General features: G+C 42.7%; 1 protein-coding gene and 1 long non-coding RNA gene across 2 annotated transcripts in view; one reads left to right on the top strand and one right to left on the bottom strand.

The window, feature by feature from the left end:
* The window catches only part of ERCC6L (ERCC excision repair 6 like, spindle assembly checkpoint helicase), a 17,846-nt gene extending 10,384 nt beyond the window's left edge, over window positions 1–7,462 (top strand). The window contains exon 2 of the mRNA XM_051968434.1: window positions 3,343–7,462. Coding sequence (XP_051824394.1) covers window positions 3,343–7,105 — 3,763 coding nt within the window. The 3' untranslated portion in view covers window positions 7,106–7,462. The remainder of the gene's footprint in view (window positions 1–3,342) is intronic.
* LOC127542679 (uncharacterized) overlaps window positions 1–11,260 on the bottom strand; it is a 47,184-nt gene that overhangs the window by 34,072 nt on the left and 1,852 nt on the right. The window contains exon 2 of the long non-coding RNA XR_007948782.1: window positions 9,705–9,807. This is a non-coding gene — a long non-coding RNA (uncharacterized LOC127542679). The remainder of the gene's footprint in view (window positions 1–9,704; window positions 9,808–11,260) is intronic.

Here is an 11,260-nt window from a genome sequence, read left to right as displayed (position 1 = left end):
TGTTGACAAAGCCTGAAGTACTACTGATAAGATTATTTGAAGGGAATTAATGAAAAAAAAAATCCAATAAAGATAGCCTACCTGTACCTGATCTAAAACTATATTATAAAGCAGCAGTCACCAAAACCATTTGGTATTGGCTAAGAAATAGACTAGTTGATCAGTGGAATAGGTTAGGTTCACAGGACAAAACAGTCAATGACTATAGCAAGCTAGTGTTTGACAAATCCAAAGACCCAGCTTTTGGGATAAGAATTCACTATTTGACAAAAACTGCTGGGAAAACTGGAAATTAATATGGCAGAAATTAGGCATAGGCCCACACTTAACACTGTACACCAAGATAAGATCAAAATGGGTCCATGATTTAGGTATAAAGAACGAGATTATAAATAAATTAGAGGAACATAGGATAGTTTACCTCTCAGACTTGTGGAAGGAATTTGTGACCAAAGAAGAACTAGAGATCATTATTGATCACAAAATAGAAAATTTTGATTATATCAAATTAAAAAGCCTTTGTAAAAACAAGATTAGAAGGGAAGCAACAAACTGGGAGTTACAGTTAAAGGTTCTGATAAAGGCCTCATTTCCAAAATATAGAGAGAATTGAGTCTAATTTATAAGAAATCAAGCCATTCTCCAATTGATCAAATTGGATGGTCAAAGGATATGAACAATTTTCAGATTTTGAAATTGAAACTATTTACACTCATATGAAAGAGTGTTCCAAATCACTATTGATCAGAGAATTGCAAATTAAGACAACTCTGAGATACCACTACACACTTGTCAGATTGGTTAAGAGGACAGGGAAAAATAATGATGAATGTTGGAGGGGATGCGGGAAAACTGGGACACTGATGCATTGTTGGTGGAGTTATGAACGAATCCAACCATTCTGGAGAGCAATCTGGAATTATGCCCAAAAAGTTATCAAACTGTGCATACCCTTTGATCCAGCAGTGCTATTACCCCAAAGAGATACTAAAGAAGGGAAAGGGACCTGTATGTGCCAAAATGTTTGTGGCAGCCCTGTTTGTAATGGCTAGAAACTGGAAACTGAGTGGATGCCCATCAATTGGAGAATGGCTGGGTAAATGAATGTTATGGAATATTATTGTTCTGTAAGAAATGACCAGCAGGATGAATACAGAGAGGCTTGGAGAGACTTATATGAACTGATGCTGAGTGAAATGAGTAGGACCAGGAGATCATTATTTACTTCAACAATACTGTATGAGGATATATTCTGATGGAAGTGGATTTCTTTGACAAAGAGAAGATCTAATTCAGTTCCAATTGATCAATGATAGACAGAATCAGCTACACCCAGAGAAGGAACACTGGGAAATGAGTGTAAACTGTTTGCATTTTTGTTTTTCTTCCCGGGTTATTTTTACCTTCTGAATCCAATTCTTCCTGTGCAACAAGAGAACTATTAGGTTCTGCACACATATATAGTATCTAGGTTATACTATAACATGCTTAACATGTATAAGACTGCCTGCCATCTAGGAGAGGAGGTGGAGGGAGGGAAGGGAAAAGTCAGAACAGAAGTGAGTGCAAGGGATAATGTAAAAAATTACCCAGGCATATGTACTGTCAATCAAAAGTTATAATTAAAAAAAAATTATTCCTTGAAGCAAGCAGGGAAGAACACTGTTGGGGATCAGCTTCACCTTACAGGCCCACCCCCTGTGGAGATCTTGGGTAGTCCCACCTTACTGTATCCAATCAGAAAGCCAGGTTATGATGTCAGACCCCCAAGGTGAAATTTTCCCTATAAATCTGTCCGTGGCCTACCCCATCTTGGCTGAATCCCTTTTGGGTCAGCTCACTGTGGCATTCTGCCTCGTGGTGTCTTTCTCCTCATTCCTCCCCTATGTCTCCTCCTCCCACCAAGCTTTTTGGTGTCTTTCTCCTTATAGCTGACTAGCTCTTTTAGGGTGCTAAACTCCTCTATGGGCTTAGCTTTCCAGTTGATGGCATCCTCCCACTTCCTGGGGTATTGCGTTTCTCCTGGTTAATTGTGAGTTCCACTGGGGAACTTGTAAAACCCCTTTGCTTGCTAACTATCTGCTCTCCTAAATCTGTTTCATGTTTACCACTCCTGCTATCTATTTTTATCACTTCATTTTATCCATAACACTCTTCCCAGAAATAAATGTACCTTTTGTCAAGGAATTATCAATTATTTCATATGCGAATTGCTACCGAACCCCAACATTTGGTGTCGGTGCCTCTCCTCAATCTCATCACCGCTATTCTCTCCTTTCCAATCCATCTTCCACATAGCTGCCAAAACGATATCACCCTGCTCAGTAACCTTCAGTGGCAATCTTTTTTTTTTTTTTGGGGGGGGGGGATTTTATAGTATTTTCCCAAGTACATGCAAAGATAATTTTCAACATTCAGCTTTACAAAACCTTTCCTTCCAAATTTTTTTCCCTCTCCCCCTTCCCCCCTCCCCACAGAGAGCAAGTAATCTAATACAGGTTAAACATGACACACTATTTCTTATAGGATCAACTATTAACTCTTCTGTTGATCACCGAAACCCCTTCTCAACCTGGCTCCAATCTACCTCTAACACCTTATACATTATTCCTTTCTATCCACTCTATAATCCATCATATCTTTTGTCTTCCATGAGGCTGTTTGTCCCCCATGTGGTCCATTCTCCTGATTTTCTTGAAAACTCAATTCTGGTACCAGTTCTTATGAGACTTTCTTTGTTGTTGTTGTTGTTTTAATAGCTTTTTATTTACAAGTTATATAGATGGGTAATTTTACAGCATTGACAATTGACAAACCTTTTGTTCCAATTTTTTTCCCTCCTTCCCCCCACCCCCTCCCCTAGATGGCAGGATGATCATGTTAAATATGTTAAAGTATAAATTAAATACAAAATAAGTATACATTTCCAAACTGTTGTTTTGCTGTACAAAAAGAATCAGACTCTGAAATAGTGTACCATTAGCCTGTGAAGGCTAAAATGCAGGTGGACAAAAATAGAGGGATTGGGAATTCTATGTAATGGTTCTTAGTCATCTCCCAGAGTTCTTTTGCTGGGTGTAGCTGGGTTCAGTTCATTACTGCTCCATTGGAAATGATTTGGTTCATTTCCCTATGAGACTTTCTTGAGCTTTTCTCTACCAGATCTCTCTTGATTTACACACACACACACACACACACACACACACACACACACACTCCCACACCCTCTGCTAGTTCTTCCCTTCAGTGAATTGTAAACTCTTTGATGGGATAGTTTGAGCTTTGCTTTTGTATCTCCAATGCCCAGCGTATAGCAAGTATCTTTCTTTTTTACATTTACAGATATGTAAAAGAAGCCAAAGAAGCGACCAAGAATGGCAACCTAGAAGCGGCCCTTAAACTTTTCTATTTAGCAAAAGAGGTTTTTCCCAATGACAAGGTTCTGAGCCGAATTCAAAGGCTAGAGGAAGCCCTGGCAGAGATATCGAAAGAAGGAGATGATGAATTCGTTGACGTGTGCAACAGTGGCCTGATGCTGTATCGGGAACTGCACGATCAACTTTTTGAGCACCAGAAAGAAGGTGTGGCCTTTCTTTATAGTCTGTATAAAGAGAAAAGGAAAGGGGGCATATTGGCAGATGATATGGGATTGGGGAAGACTGTTCAGATTATCGCTTTCCTTTCTGCTATGTTTGATGCTGAACTTGTGAAGTATGTCCTGCTGATCATGCCCACCAGCCTTATCAGCACATGGATCAAAGAATTTGGGAAATGGACCCCAGGAATGAGAGTCGCGACCTTTCATGGTTCTAGCAAGAGTGAACGTACCAGAAATCTAAATAGGATTCAGAGGAAGAATGGGGTAGCTGTTACAACATACCAGATGGTGATCAACAACTGGCAGCAACTTTCTCAGCTGGATGGAAAAGAGTTTGTCTGGGACTATCTTATACTTGATGAAGCCCATAAAATTAAAAGCTCTTCAACTAAGTCATCAATCGCTGCCCGGGCTATCCCCGTTAAAAACCGTGTTCTCCTTACAGGAACACCAGTTCAAAATAACTTGTATGAGCTGTGGTCCCTCTTTGACTTTGCTTGTCAGGGATCCTTGCTAGGAACCTCTAAAACCTTTAAGATGGAGTATGAAAATCCTATTACTCGAGCTAGGGAGAAAGATGCTACTTCAGGAGAGAAGGCCCTGGGGCTGAAAATATCTGAAAACTTAATGACACTTATCAAACCCTATTTTCTCAGGAGAACCAAAGATGATGTACAAAAGAAAAATAACACTAAAGCCCAGAGCAACCCTCCTGACAAGAATCTAGGGGATGATGTTGTCTGTGAAATCCCTTCTCTTTCCAGGAAAAATGAGTTAATTATTTGGGTGTACTTAGTACCTTTGCAAGAAGAAATATATAGGAAATTTGTATCCCTAAACCACATCAAACAGTTATTAATGGAAACACGGTCACCTTTGGCCGAACTGACTATCTTAAAGAAGTTATGTGATCACCCGAGGTTACTGTCAGCCCGGGCTTGCAGTTTGTTAGGTCTCAAAGAAGGCACCTTCTTTGGTGAAGGTGGAAGTCAAGAGGCTCAGTCAGATATCCAGATTGATCAGGTACCTCACGAATCCTTAATGAAAGAATCGGGGAAAGTGATATTCCTTATGGCTTTGCTGAAGAGATTACAAGACGAAGGACACCAGACGCTAGTTTTTTCACAATCCAGAAAACTTCTAGACATCATAGAGCACCTTTTGAAGAAAGAAAATTTCAAGACTTTGCGTATCGACGGAACCGTTACTCATCTTCCGGAAAGACAGAGACGAATCGACTTATTCCAACAAAGTCAGGATGCCTCTATTTTTCTCCTTACTTCTCAAGTAGGTGGAGTAGGTCTCACTTTAACTGCGGCATCTAGAGTGGTCATTTTTGATCCCAGCTGGAATCCTGCTACTGATGCCCAAGCTGTAGACAGAGTTTACAGAATTGGGCAAAAAGAAAATGTTGTGGTTTATAGGTTGATCACCTGTGGTACAGTGGAGGAGAAAATATATAGGAGACAGGTGTTCAAGGACTCGTTAATTAGACAAACAACTGGGGATCAAAAAAACCCCGTTAGATATTTCAGCAAGCAAGAATTAAGAGAGCTCTTTACAATAGGGGATTTTCAGAGTTCTCCAACACAGTTGCAGCTGCATTCTTTGCATGCTGGTCACAGAAAGACTGATAAAAAATTGGAAGAACATATCGCTTACCTCCACACTTTGGGCATAGCGGGAATCTCTGACCACGATTTGATGTTCACACATGATGTGTCTGTTCAGGAAGAGTCTGAGGCAGGGGAGTCTCAATATATTCAAGAGAGGGTTCAGAAGGCTCAACTCCTAGTTGAATTAGAGTCTCAAAATAACAAGCTCTTACTAAACAATGGCAGAAACAGAGTTGAGGAGACCTGGCTGAAAGATCTTGCATCTTCCAGAGCAAAGAAAAGTGGCTCGGACTTGAAGGCTGCGCGTTCGTTTTCACCCCCTGAACTTGTTGATCTTACACAAAATGACTCTTTCAGCTCCGGAATGGCAAATTTAAGTATCGTTGAATCTAATGAAACAACACATGATCTCTCTGCCATGAATCTAGATGTGTCTGCAAAAGAATCTGATACTGACGTATCAGAAACCAAAAGTGATCATGAACTTATAACTATTTTTTCCAGTGAAGAGTGCCTTGCAATGGAAACATCAAAGGCCAATAATTCTGATGATAGTGTTCAAATCTTATCAGATACCAATCAGGAAAGCAAAAAGCAGTTAGCTGATGAAACAAAAACAGTTGATCTTAAGCCAAATCCAGATCAACCAGCAAAATCTGAGACTTTACCGCCTTTTAGTCCAGAAAAATCTATGGAATTAGATACTTCCCTTATTTGCATAGTAGACTCAGACTCAAGTGCAGGAGAGAATTCGTCATCAAGTGAGGACAAGTTAGAAGAAGAACCCTTAGATTCTTCACTGCAGGATGCTGGTGATTTCAATCTTTTTTTGGAAGACTCTCTAGAGAGTGAGCAGAATCATTCCAAGCAGTTTTTGGCACCCAGTGAAAGGGAAAATACCATATCGGAGTTCACACCTATTCCTAGAGGACTGGGTAGCTTTAAATATCCACAGTTCGAGAGTCTCTCTGATCAAGAAAGTGAACTGGAGGACAACATAGCTCCTGTGAAAACAAGATATAAGACTAGGAGGATCGTTTCAGATGATGACGATGATTCTATGACAGAAGGGATGTTGCCTCCTCTCCCAAACTCATTAATACAATTTAGTTCCACTCCTATAACGAGTATATCTCAAAGTGAATTACTTTTACCTGAAATAGGTAGTGGTGAAAATACTCCTACAGTTTCTAGAAGATCCCTGGCTTCAAGGAGATCGCTTATTAATGTGATTTTAGACCACGTTGAAGATATGGAAGAAGAGGCCGGTGAGCAAAAGAATACAGACAAGTATTTAGAAGTAGAAATGGGAGAGTGTAATCAAGAGTCTGAACATTCAGAAGAGGAATATGCTGGAGAAGGTTCATTGTTCCAAAGTGTGTCTCGTTCGAACTTGGTCCAGAGCGCATCTGACGAAGGTCCACAAGTAGCCCATGACCCGAGTGCGTCTGATGAAGGCCCACAAGCGACTACCGCCCGTAACCCGAGTGCGTCTGATGAAGACCCACAAGCGAGTACCACCCGTAACCCGAGTGCATCTGATGAAGGCCCACAAGCGAGTACCGCCCGTAACCCGAGTGCGTCTGATGAAGGCCCACAAGCAACTACCGCCCGTAACCCGAGTGCATCTGATGAAGGCCCACAAGCGACTACCACCCATAACCCGAGTGCATCTGATGAAGGTCCACAAGCGACTACCGCCCATAACCCAAGTTCAGCTCCTGTGACAGACGAGTATGAGGCTCTTGTCAGGCATGGAAAAGAACTGAAAGAAAGTGGTAAAATACAGGAAGCACTCAACTGTTTACTTAAAGCCCTTGATATAAAAAGTACCGATCCACAAGTCATGCTCCTAACTTTAAATTTATATAAGCAACTTAATCAAACTTGAGAATGTGGTTTGTTTGCTGTACTTTAAAATCCATTAGCAGAGTTATCTATACTTTTCTAAGTTAGTTTCTCCTAATTTAAAGCTGTTAATGTTTATGTTTATGTTGCTGCCTTTTTTTTCCTGAACACTAGTTTCATTTGTTGCTCCCATCAAGATTGGGGGGCTGCTAGGAAGATTGAGATTTTTGCTGTCTATTTTTGTTTTTATTGTTTCACTGCTGGGACAGTCCATATAGGACAGTATTGTTTTGTTTTCAAGTTCTTTAAGTTTACAAGCTAATTGGTCCTTTTCTGAAAAAGCACCTTGGGGCATTGCAATCTAATTGGGAAAATTAAAGTGAATTTATTTCAAATTAAATGTTGTGTTCTCTTTGAAGTTGATGATGTTGGTAAGAGTATATGAAAGCTGCTTCTCGGTGGCATCCCGAACTTGAAAAGGCTAATTCTAAATGGAACTGGGCACTGCTGCTGTTGCTGCTCCCTCACTGATTTCTGATTTGAGAATCAAAGGAACTGATACATAAAATACCATCCAAGCTGTTTCAAAAGCCCCTCGTTTAATAGGCCGAGTGAGGTTCTGTGACTTGTCCGGATCCCCATAACTGTATGGCTGTAGAAGTATAATGTCAGGGTGCTTGTTGGTCCTTGTCCTTTTGGGAGGAGAGAGACATCTTTAAATCATACTGAGAGCCTGTATATTAACTCCAACCTTCCCCCCCCAAAAAACTACCTTCAGTTAGAAGCCATTATTTCCATATAGAGGTAGCCTCTGAAAAAAAGTGAAATTGCTTTTATCAAACTCAGCCAGGAGCAGAGGTTTGGGGAGTTCTAAAACTGGTTATTTTACTTTGATGTTTTCTATGAGTTACCCACTCATACAACTGAACTGATGACAGTTGACAGTTACTTTTAAATAAAAGTATTTGGTACAGAAATTTGATGTCTCTGTGGCAAGATGGGAGTTAAATAAGGGAAACTGACCAAGGGACCAAAGGATGATAGTGAGAACGCCATCGACTTGGCCTGAATCATTAGGGTTCTAGGCCTTTATCTAGACAGGGGACTTTGCTAGGATCGGAACCTGTAGCCACTAACCCCCTGGGTACATTTTGCTCCATCATTTGCAGCCCACAGGTGGCAGTTTTCCTTGACAAATGACCAATCTCGGGCCCTGAGAACAGCTGAAGAAACTCGGTGAGAGAGGAATGGGTGCTTTCTCTGTTTGAAGAGAGAAGATGTTTGTTGGGGGTGGGATGACAGGAAATGCTAAGTTTAAGAAAAACATTTGTCAGATGGGAAGGCAGCTAATTGCATGGCTCACCATGGTCTTTTTCTGTTCTCTCAGTCCACTCCTTGTGGCTTTTGTGCCAGCTTTTTGGCTTCCCAAGTCGATCAGAATCGAGGCAAGAAGTCCAGCTCTGCTATTCACTAAATATATGGCCCTAGGCATATTATATATAACTTCCCTGAGGCACAGTTGCCTCTATAACAAGAAATTATTTGACCTCTAAGATCCCTTTCAACTCTGAAGTTAGTCTTTCAGTCACATCAGACTCTTGGTGACTCTGTTGGGGGTTTTCTTGACAGAACAACTACAGTGGTTTGCCATTTCCTTCTCCAGCTCATTTTACAGATGAGGTAATTGAGGCAAACAGGGTCACTGAACAGCTAGTAAGCATTTGAGCCCACCTTCGAAGGTGGGAGTCTTTAGGCCTGGCACTCTGCATTGTAGTGCCACCTGGCTGTCCCTACGGGAAGGGCCATTATGTTGTTTCACCCTGCAGGCTGGGTGAAATCATTCTCACTGGTGACGTGTTCCTTTTCCCCACTAGTCCTGTGAGAAAATAGTGAGATCATTATTATTCCCATGTCCCAGTGGAGCAAACAAGCTCTGAAAAATGAAGCTGTCCTTGAGTGTATATGCAAGGAGTTCAGAACCAGAGCTCTGACTTCCAAGTCCACGTTATCCACGTGACAAGATCGGGTCGTTTCTGGACTTCCCCTTCTCAGCAGTGGCGGGAGTAGAGTGGAAGGAAGAAGGAAGGGAGAAGCTTAAAGGGAGGGACTGACTAGCTTGGCTTGTATCCCCCAGACCCGGCAGACAGTAGGGGCTCGGGAAGTGCTTCATCTCTCTATAGATCTTGAACAACAAATGGCCTCTGAGGTCGCTTCTAATTCTGAGAGTCTGAAGTCGACTGTCTTTTGCCAAAGACAATACATATGAGCAGTTGTATTAAACACACACACACAGCCATGCAACCTACATTTCTCAATTCTATTCCTCTGTTTGTAGAACTCTGGTGATTGAGCTCTTCCTGCTCAAAGGGCTCTGCTCTGTTGTCATGGCAGGTACCTACCTCGGTGAACTAACACCCATAAAAATGTCAGAGCTGTGGAGGCATCTCCCACTGCAGGTGTGAGCTGAGATTTGGTTCCGGGTCCCCTCCCCTTCCGCAGCCTTTGGCCAACAGGGGAGAACAGTGAGGTAACCTGCCAGAAAGCAGCGGACTTGTCCCTTGGGAGACCTCAAAGGGACGATGAAACGAGGGCTAAGGGCGCTGTTCGCTGACCCCTTTGACAAGCCCCTGGTGCTTCCTTACCTGGTGAGGCTTGGAAGAGACTGCTTGCTCCATTCACGGCACCGCCAGGCCCAGCTCTGACTTCTTGGCCATGCTTCTCATTTTTCAGAGTTCGCCACGGATGCTGTGAAAATAAAGCAGGCTTGGTTGGCACCCTTTGAAAAAAGTATTACTATTATTGTGGAAGCATACAGGGTGAGATGATTAAAAACAGAAAATACACTCCCTGCCTTTGGGTTTACAATTTAAATTGGCTCCGACAAGCACTGCATGATGTTTAACGTTTCTAAGGCACTGACTAGGTGCCAGGCCCCGCTTAGCACTTGACAATGATCTCATTTGCTCCTCACAACAATAGGTGCTACTGTTATCCCCATTTTCAGATGAGTAAACTGACCCAGAGGTGAAGTGACCCCTAATCATCTCTTACAGCTACTGTCTTGAGTCCAAATTTGAATTCAGATCTTTCTGACAACGGGCCCAGTCCCCTATCCACTATGCCACCTGGCTCCTCCTACTGCATGCACAGACTGGTACTGGGTCCTCAAGATAGGAAGACAAAAAATCAATAAAAAATAGTCCCTGTCTTTAAGGAACTCACGTTGTACCCATTATGTAAAGAGAATTAAACACACCATCCATCTGATGAGTGAGTGAGCATCAATAAACTGGGGGGAGCAGGAAAGATTTCTTGTAGGAAGCAGCACTTGAGGGAGAGCATTCCAGGTGGGAGCGACAGCCTGGGCAGAGGCACGGAGGTGGGAGAAGGGGCGGTGAGATCAGGGAACAACGATGATGATTTGGGCAGAAATCTAAGAGTACGTGAAGGGGAGCAGCACCAGGACCGAGGATTTGAGGACAGAACAACAGAGGTTTGGGAGCCTAAAGACTCCCGCCTTCGAAGGTGGGCTCAAATGCTTACTAGCTGTTCAGTGACCCTGTTTGCCTCAATTACCTCATCTGTAAACAACAGAGGCCAAGCTTGCAAAGGAGGAAAATGTGGTAGGAGGGATAGACTGGGAGAGAAGAAAGGGGGTGAGTGCTTGGGATGACAGGAGATTGTGGTTAGAATGGCTGCATCCTGGAGGAAGCACACTCACTATCTCCGGTGGTCAGAGGTGTGGATGTCTCCTGTGGGTGAAGGCACAAGTCTTAAGAACTGAGATTAATGAACTGGGTAGGGATAAGGAGCAGTCGGCAAGGGTTCCGATGTTTTCAGGTAGAAAAGCCCAGGTTAGAGTATAGAGGAAGTCCCACTCAGTGACCTCCTTAAAGAAAAGATGTGTGACCCTGGGCAAGCCACTTACCCCAATTGCCTCAGCCCCCCCCGAAAAGAAGAATGGCTCAGGGACCGATGACTAACTTCACAAGGATATGGATTGAAGAATGAACCTCAGGGTTGCTGAATGATGGCAGCAAGAGGGCCTGGAAGCGGCAGTAAGCAGCAAAGAGTCGGCTCGCTTCTCCTGGCCCAAGATGGGATGTAGTGGTCACTGGGGGATTTCCTTAAGTTCAGGAAGATGGCTAAGACAAAGGAAAGCGTGTGAACAATAGAATGGGCATTTCAGAAAGGACCG

This window comes from Antechinus flavipes, chromosome X, assembly GCF_016432865.1.
Source record: "Antechinus flavipes isolate AdamAnt ecotype Samford, QLD, Australia chromosome X, AdamAnt_v2, whole genome shotgun sequence".
In the NCBI taxonomy this organism is placed as follows: domain Eukaryota; kingdom Metazoa; phylum Chordata; class Mammalia; order Dasyuromorphia; family Dasyuridae; genus Antechinus; species Antechinus flavipes.
Note: the sequence above shows the minus strand (reverse complement) of the source record. Positions and strands in the feature narration are given on the sequence as shown.